General features: G+C 45.2%; 1 protein-coding gene across 4 annotated transcripts in view; it reads right to left on the bottom strand.

The window, feature by feature from the left end:
* Positions 1 to 1,028: 1,028 nt before the first annotated feature.
* The window catches only part of RFX4 (regulatory factor X4), a 164,730-nt gene continuing 144,565 nt past the window's right edge, over positions 1,029 to 21,193 (bottom strand). For all 4 annotated transcript variants that reach the window (XM_040490998.1, XM_040490997.1, XM_040490999.1 and 1 more), the window contains 3 exons: positions 13,113 to 13,275; positions 11,028 to 11,166; positions 1,029 to 2,619 (listed from right to left, as the gene is read on the bottom strand). In XM_040490998.1, the coding sequence (XP_040346932.1) occupies positions 2,347 to 2,619; positions 11,028 to 11,166; positions 13,113 to 13,275 (575 nt within the window). In that variant the 3' untranslated portion in view covers positions 1,029 to 2,346. The remainder of the gene's footprint in view (positions 2,620 to 11,027; positions 11,167 to 13,112; positions 13,276 to 21,193) is intronic.

Here is a 21,193-nt window from a genome sequence, read left to right on the forward strand (position 1 = left end):
AGAGGGGAGGGTTAGAGAAAGAGGGATACAGAATCTGCAGCAGGCTCCAGGTCTGAGCTATCAGCACAGAGCCCGATGTGGGGCTTGAACCCATGGACCACGAGACCATGACCTGAGCCGAAGTTGCATGCCTAACCAACTGAGCCGCTCAGGTGCCCCAACACAGTGAAATATTTTTAAGGGGATGCTGGGTAAAATATATCATTTTAATCCTAAAATCATTCTTAGGTATAAATATGTTATGTAATAGCAAGTAAGAGCTTGGCTTTAAAAATAAATCTTTCAACATGCAAATTGAGTTGTCAAATTCTCTTGCCTTTTAGTTAAAATAGTCACTGCTGCCATTTCTGGAAATCTGTGGCTCTGAATTTCTCATAGATCCTACTCTTTAACGTTTGGACAAAACAGTCATCTTGCCTCTATATCCTCGCTCCTCAATCCTAGAATCAAAATGCAATGCTGGAGAAGGACTTTTTGATACTTAATATTCAGTAATGTTACTGTTCTGTTCCAGAAGTTTATTAGTATTTAAAGCACTGCACTTCAAGTATCTTTACACCCACAGATCATTAAAGCATAAGGAACTAAGGACCAGGGGACCTCTTAATGATGCTGGTATTGAAGAATAATATTCCCTGTAAGAGCTGAAAGGCTCCTGTCCTTTGCTGACGCTAGCCATTGTGCAAACTTAAGACAAATCCTTGTATGTAGAACTGGTCCCTTACAGACCTCAACTAGGCTGTAGATACTAAATCATTCAAGGACTGGATGTGTGGCCTATCCAAATTTTAATGATTGCTTTATGACAAGACGATGGGAGAAGTGGATAAGAACCACCAGATAAGACCACTTAGTTTTGTTTTGCCTATTTACATCCTGAGTATTCAGAATGCTCTCTCTCTCTGTCTCTCTCTCTCTGTCTCTCTCTCTCTGTCTCTCTCTCTCTCTCTCTCTCTCACACACACACACACACACACACACACACACAGAAGTCGTGTCAAATGCAGAATGAAAATGAAGAAAGCAGGTCATTTCAATACTTTTTATTTGAGTGTGAAACCATTCATATCTTGCACAACTGTACAGAAAAAACTATTTCCATTTTAGCTGTAGACATGATTATCACACTGAGTGGTGTGATCAAAGATTTTATTTACAGAACAACTGCTGAAACATCCGATGTCATATCTCCATTTATTTCTTACCCATAGGGTAATAGGTCCACCATAATTGCTTGGTGCATTTTATAATACAGAAAGAAAACCTATGTTAATCTCTAACAAACCTCACAAATTGCTACCAATCTGACAGAAAAATGCCTACGAAAAAAGTTTCCGAAAGTACAATACATTTTTATTTCCACACATACACAGTATAGTATAGGCTCAAAGGCACAGCTTTGAAAAAAATTTTTTTCTATCAAAGTGTCGGAAATTATTACGGTCTTATGAAGGAACCACGAAAGTCATTTTCACGCTTGGTGCTTGGTAAGTTAATGTTTGGTCCATCTGGTTTCACAGAGTTAATACAGCAGAGCTGAGTGTGATACTCAATACCATACATCCACATTCTCACAGAATTTTAAAAGCCCCTCTCCTGCCTTTTGCTGACACTAGCCATTGTGCAAACTTAGGACAAATACTTGTATGTAGAAGAACCGGTCCCCTACAAACCTCAATCAACTTAAGGCATACAGAACAGGCCTCTTCCTTCCCTCTAGACAGTGCTTACATTCCAAGACAATGCAGGTACTGTGAATAACATGAGTGTAATAACAGGGGATCTAGAGTCTTCCAGACACCAGCATTTAGCCCCGGTGTTCCAGGAAGCAGTGACGGCACCACCAGGAAGAAGGGATGCGTAGAACATACCTGAGGGCTGTTCGTTGTATAGTAAGATGACAGATGGCAAGGTGAATGCTCTTGGTAAATTATGTGCCCATCCAAGAACACAAACCAGACTCTGTCTCTAGTATCCATCAAGACTAATGAGCTTTTGTCAACAGGAAAATAAGTAGCTTACAGGGAGTGTTTGCCAACACAAAGCAAAGTCGTGGAACAGAGGGAAAAGGCACAGATTGGCCTGCCCAAAATAGTGCTCTATAGAAACAGTCAAGTCTGGCTTGGCTACAGGAACCCAATCTCACTGACTTTTAGTGAGTCCTGTTTCTGAACTAAAGTTTATTCATCCCACACTGAATCCCAGACTCACATTCATTAGGAAAATGGACACTTAGGAATAGTCCACGAGTTATGATGTGTAGAGATAAAGTCTTCTGGGGGTGGGTTGTTGGGTTTATTATTAATAATTATTATTAATATTAAATATGGATTCCTGTGATAGCAGTCATTTAGCCCATCCTGTGGAGGCCTCTCCGTTGATGTAAGCAAAGCCAGGAAAGTGTTGCATGTGCTCGTACTCAGAATTCCTGCGCGTGGTCAGGGGTGTATACATGTCACTAGAGTTTCCGTACCTTGTGGAATGCACAGACGGGCTTGTGTAGCACGTGTTGGCTGTGGGCACCTCTGGCCATCGGGGGGTGACTGGGGTAGGATGCAGTCTGGGAGTACTGCTCATCAAACAGGGTTCCATCCGGGAAGTGGGGCTATTGAAAGGGTACTTGTTGAGGGGAAAGAAATTCCACAAAGTTAAAATTAGCTTGGAAGTTGCATATACACAATATGGGTCATATTTACAAGTTAAGTTAAATTTTTCAAGATGCTATTAATGGAAGTTGATAGGAAGTAATCAGTGAACTCCTGAAAGATGGAACCTTGGTCTAGGAAGTAAACAACAGGAAAAAGGCAAAGGACTTCAAATCGAGAGTAGGGCTGGTGTTCCCTCAAGTAGTAATATTGATTTTGTGCTCTTAATGTGGAATATTTGGGGAAGTCAAATCCAAAAGAAGGAACAGCCCCACTGGGAATACAGGGGGGGAGGGAGAGAGGGAGGGAGGGAGGGGGAGAGAGGGAGAGAGAGGGGGAGAGAGAGAGAGAGAGAGAGAGAGAGAGAGAGAGAGAGAGAAACAAGTAACAGCATGTCCAAATAGATATGGATATATGGATGTATGGTTGTGAATTTTACCATTAGTTATGGAGATGTGCTAGGTCCCACTCCATCAACCCAAGAGAACAACACTACCAAGTAAACCACAGTGACATTATTAAAAATAGCATTTTACAGTTGAATTCAATTATGAACTGCAGCCTAAAAGCAGGCATTTGAAGAGGAAGCAAGCCAACAGCTTCAAAGGTTATTATTAGTGCCTATCATTTAGAGAACATCTCTCTTTTGGGTTCACATTCACTGAAGTTCTGAAAGATGCACAAGTAGGAAATGGTAAATTGTTGGGCTTGGTGTGAATGTGGAGGAAGGAGTCCAGATAAGCCAATTGAGAGGGGATGGGAGGGGTGCTTTTGTATAGGACAGAGGAGGGGAAGCAGTTCTAGAAAGAATTAGGAATAAGAGAAGTGCCTCTGAAGTGCTTCTTCTTCTACATTCTTCTCTGTTTCCAAGACAGCTATGCAAATAAGCCCCTTTTAGTGCAATCACAGGGGAGGAAGGGGAGGAGCTCTGGGCTCTCTTTGAGAGCTCCCGGTTTGCCAGCCAGGCCAGTCGGCACAAAGATTTCCTCGCGGGGCTACGTTAGGGCCACCCCAACCAGGACAGGAGCCAGTCAACAAGGATGGCAAGGGCAGCGAGTAGGGGAGAGAGTGTGTGTGAATGTATGAATTCTTCTGCTCCCCATCTGTCTTCCCTGACAGTTGGAGAGTGGAGCCCCGAGGGATTAGGTGGGAAGCTGCCTCCTGTGAGGGAGACAGACAGGCTGAAGCCTAGACAGCTGAGAGAAGGGGTGATGACAACAATGGCTGTTCCCCATAGTCGAGGGGGCCAAAGGGAACCATTCTGCCTTTGACTAGGCGCCCGAAGGAAGCAGGGGAAGGCTGTTAGGCCCAAAGCAGGCAAAGAGAAACAGGTATTCATAGGTCAAGAAAGAGGGCTCCAACTTCTAGTAGCCAGGACTCTCTCTTACACGGGACGGCATGCCTTACACAGAAACGGCAGCCACTTCACAGTGAAAAGAACAGGTAGGAAGGAGGGAGAGAAGCGTGCAGGTGGTGTCTGGGAACTCAAGGGAGAAGGTACCCAGGGTGGTTGCCAAGGAGACTGTGGACAGCATACCAAGGCTTTCATATCCCCAAATCCGATCAAAGATGCTTAAGTGCATCCATGTGCCCATTATGGGAATCTACAGAATGCTGTTCGTATGGCAGCCATGGTGAACCCTCAGGCCTGAGACCATCGTAGGATTTGGCCCTGTCCAAGAAAACAAGATCCCAGGTATCAAACAGCTAACATTGAGAAATGTTATTATAAGACAGTCTCTAATGTTTTTCCAAAAGATTGCTCCCCCTCCTGATATACTCTCAGGTAAGCTCCCTGCACACGTCCCCTCACCTCATAGTGCTCTCCCTGGCACAGAGGCCTCCTCTCCCATCCTATGGCGGGCCAAGAAGGTTCCCCTCTCAGAGAATTTGTCCTACCTGTTCCCTCTGCCTAGAACACTTGTTTCCCACCCCTACCCCCACGCTCCTTGCACGCCTGCCTTTTCATCCTTCTTCAGGTCTCCGCTCAAATGTCACCTCCTCAGAGACTTTTCTGGACATCCTATCTCAAGAAGCTAAATGCTCCACCCTCTGCCTCTCCGGTCAGGAGCTCACCATCCTGCTTGTTAGCTGTCTGTTTCCACTGGCTTCTATTCATAAGCTCCTGGCATGGCTTTGTCATGTTCACTACCATATTCCCTGATATCTGGAATGATGCCTGGCATGCCAGTCACTATCTGGTGACTGAACCCCAGGGTGTCACCCCTAGACAGAAGCTTAGCGATCATATAATTCAACCTTGTGAATCTACATAAGAAAACCAGGACTCGTGAGGTGAAGCATCCTCACTGCCCACAGTCACTGCAGGCTAGCACAAAGACTGGCATAAAACCCAGTGCTGGGGTAGCATTTCCCCCCACATCGCTCTGATGCAAACTGGGCATAACCTGCCACCGCAGAATCACACAAGAGAGGAAGACACCCTATTATACTTTAATGTCTTTGTTTCTCTTTCTTTAAGCTCCCTCCTCCCCTACACAGCACAGGGTCTTACAGGCCCTGACCAGGCCTCATCTCGCTGGTGTGGACAGAGCCTCACTTGCCTTGGCCAGTGTAGGTAAAAATGTCACAGTAGGGACTTGGAGCCTCTTCCTCATAGAACCCCAGAGAGTGTGGCTTTTGTGCCTAATCGAGGACCCTAGATGCAGCTGTGCCCAGGGGTTGTGTCACAGACTCAAAAGAGTAATTGCCTGGAAATGAGACTGGCTCAAAATATCCCTAATGGGACAATAAAATCCTGTTACCACAGAATCCAGCATGGAAAAATCTGTCCCGTTAGGTCAGCTAATTGCAAATGAGTCAGTGACTCGTTTTCCCTGTGGTGAAGAGACCATTGAAAGACGAGAGGCTGAAGTGCCCGCTGCCTCAGCCTAGTGATTAACGCCACCAATGAAGCTTCTATTTAGCATGGTGGGAGCGGCTGAGGCTGGCCTGTGGCACCAGCCTCACCTTTCACACTTTACATCCGGTTTCATGCAGGGTGCTTAAGCATGCTGGGCACAAACTCTGGGGTCCAGGGAGCTCTGCGCAGAATAAAGGCGCTTTTTGTTGAGGGCCCATAACAGGAAGTTACCATTTTCTGGGTTAAATCACATGCTGTTGCTACTGATGTTAAACTGGAGATAAGTCCCCAGTTCCCACCCTTCAAAGAGGTGTGTGAGGGGGTACTTGTGGGCACACGGTGTGTGTGTGTGTGTGTGTGTGTCTGTGTGTGTGTGCGTGCGCATGAGTAGTCAAAGGTTCTGTCAGATGGCCATCTCAGCTGTGATGGACTCTGGGCCTCTCTAGAATCATGAGGAAGTTCTATTTTGAGAAACAACTCCCCACACCAAGGCTGACTCTCCTGCACTTGGAGAGGGGAAGAATAAGCCCTTTATCCCTGACCCTCACCAAACGGACTGCTACTTGAGCAAGGGGTGAAAGGTGGCCCAGTCAGGAGCGCAAACTGTTTTCCTATGAAAGGCGGCTCTCACACCGCACCAAAGTTCTGCCAGTGGGCCTGCCCCCAGGCAGGCTTCCTCTTAGCCTCTTCTGTAAGAGGATATAGCTCCCCCCAAATATTCGCCAGACAGTTCACATCCATTGAGCTTTTAGGGGTTGGACTGAGTTAATGCACATGAAACTCTTAGAATTCCCACATATAGTAAGTTTTCAAAATGTGTTAGCTATTACTAATATTCTTCTTCTTTGCTTCATAGGATCGTGGTCCATTAATAACAGGAAGAGCCTTAGCGGCCGACCATCTCGTCCTACCTCTCATTTCACAGATGAGGAAACTGAAGTCAAGAGAGGGGGAAATGATCTGTTTGAGGGCACACAGCAGCTTAGTACCAGAGCAAGGATCCATTCATTCATTCATTTCATTAACAAGTATTTAACTGAGTACCTACTAGCTAGTATAGCAAGAGACATAGATACCGTGCAAAACATAACAACTGTGGTGTTATGAAAGATAATAATAATAATAATAAACACAAATAGTGTTGACTATGAGCCAGGCCCTGTTCTAACCTTTATCAACTTACTTAACCCTCACAACCCTAAGAAATATGTACTATGATTCTCCCCATTTTTTAGATAAGGAAATTGAAGCACAGAGCTAATTAGAGGCAAAGCGGGGATTTGAACCCAGGAAGCTTGGCTCTGTAGTCACAGATCTTATACCACTACGGTTGATTGATTTTTGTCCCCTTTGGCTCAAGATGCTATCCCAAAGTGGAACACCCTAAGCAAACTGGCCCTGGGCTGTGCTGGGCCACCAGAGATTCAGTGAAGAGTTACACAACTGGCTGGCAAGGTCGGGCCTTGGCCATACAGATGAGGAACAAAGAAAAGCTTTCTAGTCTACTGTACATGGGTTTCTAGCCATCGTTGATGAAATGGCTTTGGAGCTCAGGGACCCAATTCACATTCACGGCTGCTGACAGGGTAGAAGTTGCACAAACGCATGTTGAATGAGGCTCAGAAATATTTTGTAGCCGTGTATTTGGTCTGGCTCGTTTTCTCTTTTTGGTCGAGCATAAGAAGGGGCACCTGGGAAGGGGCAGCTGAGACCATCCCTTCCTTGTTCACTTAGTTTGATGTGAGCAAGTGTAGCGTAGTTGCAAGAAGGGTGTTTTTCTGAAATAATTCAAGCCTTACACCTCCTTCACCTGGACTCACTAATGCAGAAATTACTAGAATTCAAGCAGGACTGGAGGTTTACCTTTGTTGTTACCCAAGAGGAAAGCATGTGTTGTGCAAATAAATAGTATAAATAAGAGCACACACATACTCTGTTTCAACAACCAAAGGACTTCAGATTATTTTGAGCTTATAAATGCTGGGGTGCATGGAATCACTGCACTTCACAGAGGTGTTGTATCCGTCTTTAAGACAGGTATTTATTCGCAGAAGTTAGTTTCAGTTACTCTTGTGCTGATGACCGCTTGGGATTCCTTAACCAATATTCTGTAACTGTGGTTTTCCTTCAATTCAGACTCATCTTTTTCCCCAGTGAGTCTGACACAATGAAGTGTGATATTCACTACTCAGGACTGGAACAGCTTGAACTCTGCTCTGGAAAGCTAAAGAAACTAATTAGCCCTGCAGTGGATTTTTCCCCTCTCTGTTCAACATTAAACCAAAGTACCACAAGAGGAAAGAAAGTGAGTCTAGGGTATGTGATTCTTCTTTTGGGTAACTTGAAACTGAGAACAGTTAGAGTAACTTCTTGAATTTGCGTCCTACCCTCCAAACCATACTGGGTGCAGTGTTCATTGCCCCGGGCTTGGGGTTCAAAGCTGGAGAATTTGCATGGGAGTCTGCTTTGCTACTTACTGGATACATAGGCTGGGGCAAATTACATTATGAGACTGTTTCCTCCTTTTTAAAAACTGGAGGAAAAATGCCTTCTTCCTGAGGTTGCTATGAGAATTGAGTCCGTGTATTTCAAAGTGCCTAAAACAGAGCTTGATGCATAAATGTTAGTGAAAAACAAAGCAAAGGATTCTTTGTCTTTAGACACCCTACCTTCTCCAGGAGCACTATCCCCCACCCCCATCAACCTGGGTAGAGAGGTGATGTAAGTAACTTCTCACCCTGCTGTATAAATGGAGGCCAAGGCACAACCCTTTAAGCATAGAGTGTGAATGCATGGTGGGGTCAGCAGTTGTCAAAAGACCTTGTTGAAAGGCCACTGTGTGTGGGGGGGGGGGGAGGGACGCTGAAAAGGCTGATTGACCCTGTCACCTCTTCTTCCATGGACTTTCAATTAGTCCTTGGCCCTTCGATTAAGAATTGCTATCAAATGATAGTGCTCCATTCGGGGACTGTTGTGGCTTCCAGAGCGGAGGCTGCAAGACCTATCTTTGATCACCAGGGATCACATGGGCCTTTCGGAGACCCTGGTTTCTTTTCATGGCAATGTCTTTAAAAATAGCACCTCAGGGACACCTGGGTAGCTCAGTCAGTTAAACGTCTGACTCTTGATTTTGGCTCAGGTCATGACCTCATGACTCATGAGATCGAGCCCCACATTGGGCTCTGCACTGACAGCACAGAGCCTGCTTGGGATTCATTCTCTCTCTCTCTCTCTCTCTCTCTCTCTCACTCTCGCTCTCTCTCTCTCTTCCCCCCTTTCTCTGTCCCTCCCCTGCTCACATACTCTCCCTTTCAAAATAGATAAACATTAAAACAAATAAAAATAAAAATATCACCCCAGAAATTTCATGAGGATGGACAAGGGAGGGAAGAAAGAGGGAACACAATGCCTGTGGCTTGGAACTTCAGCTTGACCTCGCCACTGATGCTTAGATGACGGTCTCCTACTGGAACATAAGTTCTCCAAGAGCAGGCCTACTTCTGTCCCCTTCTCAGAGCCCCTTATCAGAGGCTAGAGTGTGCTTGCCACGCAGTCAGCACCCAAGCATCATTCAAGAGTAAATGAATGAATGAGTGAACGTATGAATGCATGCATGATCTGCTTACACTGCTGTTAAGTGTGACCCAGGCTCTGGCAGCAGCTCTGAGTCATTTTGCAGATCACAGTGAGGAGCACAGACTCTGCTCCCGAGGGAAGCAGTACCTAAGGATCTGGCTTCTCTGTGTGACGCAGTCGGAGACCTATAATGAATGCCCCAGGTGATGGTTTAGTGGAATCAACTTCTCGGCTTGTTTGGGGATTATACCGGGGCTCCCCTTGGTACTGCAGATGGAAATCAAAACAGACGCTTGTTTGCCCCGAGTGCCATGTATTGTGGATACACTCTCCTCAGTGCCTTCCCTGAGAGGCCCATCCGTGTGCTGACAGCTGATGCAATCGTGGCCTCCACCCTCTCTCAAGTCCTGCTATCTCTATTCTAGACGTCTGCAAGTGCTTTGCAGCAGAGCTCCCTGCCTCCATTGGGCACCTTTCCAGTTTATCCTGAGTGCCCTCCTCAAGCAGAGCTCTCGGCTTACCTCCCGGGCTCCCACCCCACCAGCGGGATGGAGTGAATGTCCTCTGCACTCCTTTGTTTGTGTTGCCTCACTTCCTGTCTCCTCATCTGTTCAAGACACCCTTAGTGAATGCCGACACAGGAGACGTGGCAGAGAGCCATGTGCAAGAGCTTGGACACACAGGGGTCACACTGCCTGGGTTCAAATCCTCAGGCAGGTGACACTCACTTCCTTTCTGCAAGGATTGCCATGACGATGTGTAAAGTGCTCAGCACAGAGCCTGGGGTACGAGGAGGGTTACCAACAGAGGTGCTGTGCGAGTCTAGAGCAGTGGTATGTCATAAGGTCCTGGAAGAAGGAAGGGTTGGTGTCCTGAACAACAAGCAGAAGGTTGGAGAAGAAAGTCCCAGCCTGAGAGAACAGTATCTGCGAATTGCACATGGGTTGGCAAGGCTGGAGCAAATGGTGGTGGGGTGGTTGGTAGGCCACAGAGGCAGGCAGAAGCCAGATGGTTACAAGTCATAGGAGGCATGCCAAGGAATTGAACTTGACTCTGGATGCGATGACATAAAAGAAGGAGAGTGTTAATGGCCAGTCAAGTTTTTTTTCCAAAAGACTCCTCCAGCTACAGCATAGAGGATGGACCAGAAATGGTGCAAGTTTAGTGATACAGAAACCGATGGGAAGAATTTTGCCACAGTCTAGGTGAGACCTGAGCTAAGGCAAGGACAGTGGGGGCATTCAGAGACCTTGAGGATGTAGAATTGAATAGAACTGGTGACCGGCTGCCTTTGAGGCCAGAGCAACAGGAAGTGCCCGAGACAAGTAGAGGACCCAACGCTGACATTATAGGTACAACCACAATTTCCATTCACCACAGGCTGCAGGGAGTTGATATGGTTTGTTAGACAAGGGAAGAGCCAAAGGAAATGTGTGGCCTGAGAACAATCTGATAAAGGGCCCATTTTAGGAGGATTCTTCTGGTGAGGTTGTACGTGTGGACTAGACTGGAAAGGAACAGACGTGAGACCCGGGGACTAGTTACAATGACACGGAGGTAATAGTCCTGACAGGACTCGATGAGGGCCAGCACCGGGAGGCTGGGAGACAAAAGATCCCATGTGAGGGGGGCTGCCTGAGAAAGGGCAGCAGACATCGCGGCTGACCGGATTCTGGGATTAGGGAGGCCAAAGTGAGGGTGGAACCAAAGACCACTGGTGCGCACCCACGTGCGTGAGAAAGAGTGGAGATGACTGCTGGCTGAGCACCCACTGTGGGCAGTTGCTGAAGGACGGGGGTGCCCCTTAGGAGAAGACCATCCTCTCCTTGGTGACACCCAGGCTGCACACAGTATCCAGAAGGTACTAATTAACTATGTTAAGTTGACTAGACCGGCCACCAAGCATACCAAGGCCTGGACAAAGAAGCAGGCCGCCCACTCACCTGTGCAGAGCTCCTGTGGTAAGGGGAGTAGTGCAGCGGTCCAGAGATGGCTGTGTCGTGGGGGAGGGCCGGGTACTGGCTCTGCATTGGGGGAGGATGCTGGTTGCCATAGCTCCCATAGTTATAGCTCCCCGTGTACCTAAACCGCAGTAAGCACACGGAATATTGTGAGTCACGGAAGGGACAGCAAGTCACTTTGACACCTTTAAAAATCAACCACATCTTTTCTTTCTCTTTTAGTTCTTCTTTCTCATTTTCCATTTTACTCCTCCTTTTTGGTTCTTACCATCTCCAGCCCTGCTGTGGTGCGTTTAAACTCCCAAGTTGATTTTCCTTCTCTCCCTCCCAGCACACCTCCCTTACCACCCAGAGAGCGCTTAGGGAATGAAAAGCCAGCTCTGAGCAAAACATAATTAGTGATGGAAACCTCTACTCCTGCTCTGTGGAAAAGCCCGAAGTCAACCAGGAAAGAAAGAAGACATTACTTTGGGATTTATGCTTTGTATTGTTCAGGCCTTTGCTTGCCTGTGAGGGGGAAGGATGTCGTGTGTTATGAGGAGCTCTCTCCAGCGGGGAAACACCGTGGCATGGTCAGCCAGCTCTCAAAGACTCCCGTGCTGAGCCTGGCTCCATCACTTTCCAGCTGTAGGAACATGGGCTACCCACAGCCTTGTTTCTCACATTTGTAAAAACGCTGCCCCTCGTTATTCTGGGGGTTCACGTATGTGAAGACAATCTATACCATAGAAATTCCTGTAAAACATGGGATATTCTTATCACTGTTCTCAATAACATCTTTACAGCAAAAATGCTGACATAAGACCGTGTGGGTGTCTATTCTGCCATTGCTCCAGAATCAGAAAGCTTCCTGAAACAGTTTTCAAAGTCTATTCTAAATGCGTGGGAAGATACTCTAAGAGAAGTAAACTCTGAGAAAATAACAGCTGCCCTATTCACTGGTCAAGGGCACCTGAACCCAGGCCAACAGCCACGCCCGTGTCCAGCCTCGGGGTTGTCACCTGGCTGCGTGATGATGGGCCACTGTGTGGAGGAAACCTGAGAGGGCCTCTTCCTGTGGTCTGCTGGTCAGCACCCACATGGCAGAGTCTTACCTTCTTCAGCATAAGGGCCCTTTTTTTTAACGTCATAAGTAGTTTTCAGATTGCTGCACGTTAGACGTTATGAGATTAGTGTCTCTTAATGAAGACAATGCGTGATGGCAAGAAGCTACTATGATTCAGGTAACACTTTTAATTTTTTTTTTTTTTAACGCTTATTTATTTTTGAGACAGAGAGAGACAGAGCATGAGTGGGGAGGGTCAGAGAGAGAGAAAGACACAGAATCCGAAACAGGCTCCAGGCTCTGAGCTGCCAGCCCAGAGCCCGACGCGGGGCTCGAACTCACGGACCGCGAGATCATGACCTGAGCCGAAGTTAGACGCCCAACCGACCGAGCCACCCAGGCGCCCCCAGGTAACACTTTTAAATGGATTTGCAGTTTATTCTTCACAGCAACACCACCACATGGATTTGGGAGAAAATGGGCAAAACAAAGGATTTCTTTCTTTGTGGCACAAAGCACCGTTGGAACACACAGGGATTCCTGAACCCTGTTAATAAGTGCTACCCTCCAGGGACCTTCAGCCCTCGGGTGGGGAAGTCCTCCTCTAATCCAGTCCTAGGAGACCCGGACCCCGCCATGAAACTTTCCCACCCGGGGGAACTGCTGGAAGGGAGTTCTCTGCTGAGGCTCTAAAGCAGAAAAGAAGGAAGAACACAGGCTCTCGAGGCAGACAGATGCTCAGCCTGGGCCCTGCATTTACCAGCTGTGTGACCCTATGCAACAGAACTTGAACAAGTCTCAGTTTCCTCATCTGTGAAATGGGCTCCCTAATGCCCACCTCTCTGGCCTTGTGGGGACTGCAAGAGACGGTTCTCCGCAGTACCCTACAGTGCCGAGCGCACTGCCATCTTTGCGACGGGCACCATTCTTCCTGCCCTTTGAGAAAACAGCTGCAAGTGAACCCTGCCGTTTAAAACCAAATGTAAAAGTATGGTGGCATGCATTCCAGGAAGGTCACCTACCCGTGCTCCTCTCTGTGCGGATAAACTGGTATCCGGTGTGTGACGGAGGAAGAAGGCACATGAGTACTCCTCATGCAGGGCAGCTGCTGGGAGTTTTCAGCTGGGGACCCTGCTGCCGTTGTCACCGTATAGGTCAGAGACCACGTGTATGACTGCATTGCTCCTGCAGAGACCAAGTAAGATGCATAAATCACTAACACAGTTCTTCCATGCCCCATTCTTAGAACACTTTAGTGGCCTCCCACGCTCTTTAAGCTGAATGTCAAAATCTTTACAAAGCGTGTGTCTCAGTCCTTGCTGACCTCACAAGAAGCATCCCCCACCTCTGTCTTTGTTCTCTGATCCAGACACAAGATCTTTCTTTCATTTTTTTCCAGAGAACCACGATTCCCAGCACCCCGGGGCCTTTGTACATGCTGTTACTGCTGTCTGAAACCTCATTCTTCCCTTAGTACCCCCTTAGTACCCAGACTAAGTCAGATCCCCTACTGCACTATAGTCCTTCATGGTGCCTACCACAATTTGTAATCTTACACCCATTAATGAATGTGATTGATTTAATGCCATCCTCCCTCCTCCAGACTAGAAGCCCTATGAGGGTAGGTGCCTTGTCTGCTTTGTCCACTATTGGATTCCCAGTGCTTACTAGTGCAGAGCCTGGTGACCAAAAATTTTTCAATAAAAACTTTAAAAGGAAGAAAAGGGAAAGGAAAGGTAGAAAGAGAAAGAGGGAGGAAAGGAGAGAGGACAAAAGCTCAGGGAGGCACAGCCGAGTAACTTCTCAACACTCAACTAAACAGGTGCTGGGGAGCCAACAAACCACTCTAAGCAGCCCTAAGTAGATTACTGGGCTCTGCCTACCCAGGTCTTTTTGAAGATTACCAGACAGTGACCTGAGCGGTGACCTATTCCATACATATTGCTAATTCCATTAATTTACTTTTTAATTGGATACCTTGAAAATGCTGGGGATTGGGAAGAGAAACTGACAAAATGCAAAACCCTCAAGATGCTTAAGACTTTTATGAGATGGTTAGAATATAAAGATGGTCATTTAAGAAATCACTAAGTGATATACTCATTGATTTCTGATAAATTTGAGAATGTTGATATAGTGGAAATAATTAAGCCTATTTTAGGAGGTGGAGGGAAGACCATTCAACACCCCGTTGCAGACGCAGGAAAACTGAAGAATTGGTTAAGGGAAACCATTCTTAAGTGAAGTAAAACATGGTGCTCCGTTTCTGTGTTTTCTACAGCAGATCTTTTCTATCTCAGCATTCCTGGGGGAAGATAGAAGAGCGGTTCTTGTTAAAAACCGCAGTCCCTTCCATCCCAAGGACTTTGCAGATGGCACGTGAGTAGCTGCACTGGCATGGAGCAGGTGGAAGAAAGAGTTGGTGGACCACACTATGCCAACTACATGGCAGAAATTCAGTGAGCGATGCTCTGAAAGGTGTGTGAAAATGCAATCCTACTTTGAACACAGCTGTTTATTATTAAAAGAACTCTGTATTGAACTCTTTCGTAAATTGGGAGAATCCTTTGGAATGCAAGTAATGCCCCTTTTTTTTTAACGAAGTGACAAAGGTTCATTCCAAGAACATGAAAAAGGGACACGACTTATTGAGCATTTAATAAAGCCCAGGCACTGTGCTTAGTGCTTTACCGATAACCTTGAGATAAATATAGTGCCTACTTCACAGATGAGGAAACTGAAGGTTAAATCTGAAAGAACTTAAGGGAGTGCATAAGAATACAGAAGATTCAAGAAGATAATGTGAACGGGGGAGTCAAGGAAGAAATTAAAATTGGAGCAAAAAGTGCAACAAGGAACGAGGCTAAACATGCATACTCTTCCTAGAGGCGGGCCTTAGACTTGGCGCAGAGACTTTCCAGGAAACAATGCCACAAGGGAAACCTGACAGGTCAGGAGCCATAAGATAGTAGACAAACTGCTCAGGAATAAACTGTGCTTAGAATTATGATCAAACAAGAATTTCTTTCAGATGCCCCCATAAAAGGCAACTGTGAACTGCTTAACGGTGTCCTCAGCAACACCCTTACAGTGTGCTCCAACCTTGATTCTCAGGACCCTTCCTTATGTCAACACTTCAGGCTAGTGGCATCTCACTCAAGTCCAGTTCAGAGAAATTTCAAATGTTAACTTGCACGAGGTCCCAGGGGGTGGGGCCGGTGGGGCTCTGAACTCCAGTCTGCCCCATGCTTTGATTCTCTCTACCATATTGCTTCTTCACTCTGGCTCCGAGTCCTGCTGGGCCTCTAATACTTTAGGAGGCTTTCTCTCATCAACTGCAAAGCAAGCATGAGAATACATATCTTGCAGAAGTGTTTTGAGGGTTAAGTGAGATGAGTCTGGGGCGTGGGAGGCTCTTAACGGTATTCATGCACTCCTCACCGTGAATTCAGGTATTCTTATACGAGACTTTCTTAGAGCAAACATTTCTATATGTCCCATTTCAGATGCCAGGGAAGAAAGACACGTTTCTTGGGTCAGATTCTGTCACCAGGGATGAAAGGCTTGAATAGCAACAGAAATTCAGCTAATTACAGCAGACTTCTAAGCGTGTTTTTCCATAAAACCATAGGTGTTCTTATTCATCAGTATGGCTAAAAGTACCCCTTTTCCTGGTTTGCCCATGTACATCCTATACAAAAAGATAATGACTTCAGCAGGCTGTTAGGCATCATTTATGGTAACTGCAAGGAGACTGGGAAGAAAAAATTCCAAAATGATCATGCATGACTGCACTCCTCTATATTTTGCACTTCATATGAAGTTATATTACTGTTATAATTTTTTAAAGGAGCCTTTCTATTAAAACAGGTTATCTCTAGGTGGTGGGGTTGAGGAGGGCTTTAAAGCATTTCTTCACTTTGCTTATCTGTATTTTTCTATAACGAATGTGTACTGTCTCCATGAAAAGAAAAACATTATTAAAATATATTAAACAAGCTTGATAATTGGAGATGGAATTGGAGGGAGGTGGGAAGTATGGGAGAACAATGAACCAGCCACAGCAAGCAAGTAATTAACCCTTCAAGCCCCTGGGACCTCAGGAGAGCACCGCAAGGTCAGTGGGTATTTAAAGGAGGCAGCTCAGGAAGCCAAATGATTTTCTCTTTTTCCCCAAGCAGTAGGAAGACAGAGTGATAATAGCCATCACCTGAGAGAATGGAGTAGAAGTTACTTTTGTATGAGCTCCTGGAGCACAGCAACTGTTCCTTATTCATCTCTGTATCCCCAACAGAGGGTCTGCCAAAAAGTAGGTGTTCAGTAAATTTTTGTTTCATTGAATTTGTTGTTGGAGGAGTAAATGCTGCTAGAAATAGACGTTATCAAACAAAAAGCTAGTGGAACTCTTGGAAAAATGGGCTCCCGTGGTCTGGGAAACAAAACCCCTAAATGGCCGTGTGCCAGCAATCTAACAGACCCACTCAGGCAGGCTTAAGCAGATTAACACCTACTGGCTTGGGTGAGAAACCCTTTTTGCCTGGGGACCAGAAAAGAACACCCCTTGCATTCCCTTTCCTATCAGTGGGACCTCCAGTGAGAATTGCTGCTGCTGCTGCTGCTTTTTTAAGGAAACTAATAAAAGGAAATGTGCGCAGTTCACAGTTTTGCTTAATTTTTAAGACAACGCTAATGCTTTTTATTTACTGGTAAAACAATAACCTTCCCTAGTTGCCTAATTCCCCTTTCTCTTTTTCTCCATGACCTGTATGCCCACTCTTATTTCAAAGTCTGAGAATAGTGGAGAAAGCCCCCTGATCTCTAAGAATACGATAAAGATCCCCAAAGATCTGAGAATCCTATAAAGGTAAGTGTTGTCTGTGTTCTAGTCTTAAAACTGCAGGAGAAGAAGATTTTCTTTCCTTTCCATCCCCAACAAAAAGTTTTTCATTCCTGAGTTTTTGTTGTTGTTGTTTTCTTGGAGGGGGTTTTCAATTCAGGACAGGAAGGGTGCTTGAAACATAACAGGCAGTCAGTAATGACTTGTTGAATAAATGAAAGAATGAATGATAAACCATCCAACATAAACCAGACCTCATGCTATTTTCTTTTTATACACCGACTCACTGAATCTTCACAATAACCTCTTGAGATGGGAGGTATTACCTCTTTCTTTCAGGTGAGAAAACTGAGGCCTAAGACTTGCTCAGGTGAGTGGCAGAGTTGGGATTTGAACCCAGATGTGCCCAACTCCAGAGCCTTTCCAAAAACAACAGTCGCCTCTCACACTTGAACGTGCATTTGAATCATAGGAGATCTTGTTAAAATGCAGATTCTGATTCAGTAGGTTGGGAGCTGAGCCAGCAATTCTGCATTTATAACAAATTTCTAAACGATGATAATGCTGTTGGTCTGTGGACCACACTTTGAGCAGCAAGGGTCTATAAACCACCCACTGCCTCCGGTCACGCATGCTCCATGTTGAGGGCCATTAAAGATCAGAAGTTGTAAGGTTCTAGTACAGACTTGTGAAAATTCAGGCTACTTTCCAGTCTACCTGGCCATACCCTTCCTTCAGATCTTGGACTAAACCACTTGATCCTTTTCTCCACTAGGATTCTATGAACCATCACAGATGTTCAGGTTTTGATCTAACCTAAGCCTTTTGGTAGTAACTTCCTGAGAAATAAGCTCCTTTAAGTATGTCTGGATTCTGGAACTGCCTATACAGTAGCCACTAGACGTAGATGGCTATTTAAATTTAAATTAATTAAAACAAGGGGCCCCTGGGTGGTTCAGTTGGTTAAGCTCTTCGTCTCAGAGCATGATCTCGTGGTTTGTGGGTTTGAACCCCTGCATCGGGCTCTGTGCTGACAGCTCAGAGCCTGGAACCTACTTCAGATTGTGTCTCCCTCTCTCTCAATCCCTCCCCTGCTTGCTCTCGCTCTCTCTCTCTCTCTCAAAAATAAACATTAAAAAAATTAAAACAAAATACAATTAAAAATTCAGTTCCTTCATTGCACTAGCTACATTGCAAGTGCTTAGTAGCCCCATGTGGTTAGTGTCTACTATTTTGAATAGCTCAGATTAAAAAAAAAAAACAAAGTTGCCATCATCACAGAAAATTCTACTTGAACCGTGGGCGATATATCCATGGCTCTATCCCCCATTGGCTACCATCCATCCCTAAGGCAGTAGTGCTTAAGGAGAATACTTGCTGGAGTTGAAAACCTCATCTGTTTGCGTTACACTTTATCAGTAGCTCCATGACCAGGAGCAGCAAATGGATCCGTTCCCAGAGACAGATGGGGATTCAAGATTTGGCTGCCACCTACCTCTGCAACTGCCCCCACTGCCACTCTCCCCTTATGTGTGCCCGTTAGTCAATCCTCACTACGCCAGGCTCTTCTCTGCCTCAGGCATGTGCACGTGCTGTTCCCCACTACCTGAAATGTCCTTTTCCTCTCCCCAAACTTTATGCGCTGACTCTTTCTCATACTCCAGGTCTTGGATAAATGTCACCTCCTCAGGTGGGCCTTCTCTGACCATTTCGCAGCGCACTATCATTCTCTTTATGACCACTTGAAATGGTTTATTTAGCTGGTTGTTTACTTCTGTATCGACTCTCCTACCCACCAGAATATAGGTATCACAGGGGCAGTGACAATGCCTGTTCTTTTCACTTCTGTACCCCCAGGACATGGCCCAGATTAGACACGGAATACATGGAGTGGACCAAAGATTGAAGGAGCAAATCCAAAGGCCCCCAACACCAAGCCGTGACCTTGATGATGCGAGGTCGAGAAGAGATTAAGCAATCTATTTTCAATCCCAGCTTCTATTTCCTAATTCCACCCCTTTACAGAAAAGGAAGCAGCAGGGATGGAGGAGGAGGTTCTGTAAATGAGTCATCGTGGGCTCTGGGGCAGGGCTGCTGTGTCCACCCTGTCCCACTCATTTTAGCTGCCCTCAGAATAACTGAGCTTTTGTTATTTGGAAAGAGTAGGGGCCAGTTATCTTTGTTAACATCCTCAAGTGATGTAGAGAAAATGCAGCTGGGCAGGCCAGATGTTCTACAGTTAGGGCCATTTATAAGGAATTTGCCTTTATTTCTTTAGGCATCCTAGCATCTCAATGATTTAATTTGCTGGTTTTGTGTTGCAGGGAACCCATGGTGGGAAGGTGAAAACATGAGTTTAATAGTTAACTTTTATTGTCATTGCTAAAGGAGGGAATACTTCAAATGACATCATAAACCAGGTCTTAGAGCCCTTCCGAGGCCTCACCAGGACAGAGCGGGAGCTTTACAGTTTGCATTAAATGACAGTAAAGAATTGCAGCCCAATGTCATGGTGAGTGGGCCCGTCAGTTTGGCACCACCTGCCACGCTCCTGAAGAGGAAAAGAGGCACTTTACCTTAATGGAAATTAAAGTTTCTGAACTCTGCTGGGCCAGGAGTGAGGGGGCAAGCTCACAAAGTTAGGGAAGAAAATGGATAAATGGGCTAGATTTTACCTTGGGGAAATCTGTTGAAATGGAATCCTTTGCTAGTCTCGTTTCATGGCCTTGCCGTAGACTTGAACATGCCCCGTCAAAATCAGCCACGTATCACAGTGTTAGGTGCCTGATATTCCTTTCCTTTCACTTTCTTCCACTCCCCCCACCCCACCCCGGCTTTTAAAAACAATTAATGAAAACAGTCCTAAGAAAACATACTTAGAAACACATGTAAGTATGGACACAGAACAAGATAGATGAGCAGAGTGGCTGTTTCCCTAGTGAGTCATAACTCACTATCTATAATATACCACTTTGTATCCACTAGTCCTTGTACCAAAGGATGCCAAAAGATTATGTGCAATGAATTAATTTTCTCTTTGTGCTCACCAAGCAGACATAATACTGTTCTCTTTTTCATAGCTGAAAAATGGGGAAGTGTCCATCAAAAGTGAGACACTGATAATGTGGAAGGGCTGCAGACACCTGATTGGCCTTGACTGTACATCATCTGAGCAATGATATTCAGAGTATGCTAGAGACCCAACAAAATTAACCAAGTCACATAAAATTTCATTTAACGTGTTAATGAACTGTTTTAGCCAGGAGTTGTTTTGTTTTGTTTAATATTCCCCACTTCTTCTTTATTTCTTGCTTCCTGATTTCCTTTTTAAAAATTGCTTTTAAAAAAAAAGTTGTTAACCACTTCAGATACTTTTTGGAAAGTAATGGTATATAAATCAACCAGTAATTTAAAGATGGAAATAAAATGGGACACCTGGGTAGCTCAGTCAGTTAAGCTTCCAACTTTGGCTCAGGTCACAATCTCACAGTTCCCTGAGTTCGAGCCCCGCATAGGGGGCTCTGTGCTGACAGTTCGGAGCCTGGAGCCGGCTTCAGATTCTGTGTCTCCCTCTCTTTCTGCCCCACCCCCATTTGCGCTCTATCTCTGTCTCTCAAAAATGAATAAATATTAAAAATAAGTAAATAAATAAAAATGAAAATAAAAATTAACTGGGCATAAAGACCATATGTTAACTTAAAAAAAAAAAGAAACATGACAAATGCATTTTATAAGATACACAATAATTGTTTTCGAATTTACAGTATTGGTCAATGAAATATTTGCACAAATCCTCAAATTTAAGAAACCTCCTATATTTCTTAATACCTAGATGTATATCATGCCTAAATGTGCTTTATAATGCAATGTCTATAAAACCATACATGTTGTTAGGAAATTATGTTTATGTCTCCTTCAAGACTATGACCCACATGCATGCCAAGATCCAGTCTAATTTCACAAGGGAGTATTTCAAAAGTGGTACTTGAGAAAAATATTACACATAGTTTTATCTAGGATGACATTTTTAATGCCCCCTGGAGATATCTGAGAACAAAGCAGGAATGTGCCAAAATCTTCAAAGGTTACGATCATCTGAAAAGAACCTGTTTTACATTTGTATTTCTAAGAAGCTACTTTTATGACTCGTGAACACATTGTGCAGAAATCTCTGAACACATTTATGGTATTCCTGTGGCTTTGACTATCACACCTGCCACACCTTGGGGCCTCCAAAGTGCTGTGAAAAAAGCCAGGCAGACTCAC

This window comes from Herpailurus yagouaroundi, unplaced genomic scaffold (assembly GCF_014898765.1).
Source record: "Herpailurus yagouaroundi ecotype Mexico unplaced genomic scaffold, PumYag 182, whole genome shotgun sequence".
NCBI classification, from domain to species: Eukaryota; Metazoa; Chordata; class Mammalia; order Carnivora; family Felidae; genus Herpailurus; species Herpailurus yagouaroundi.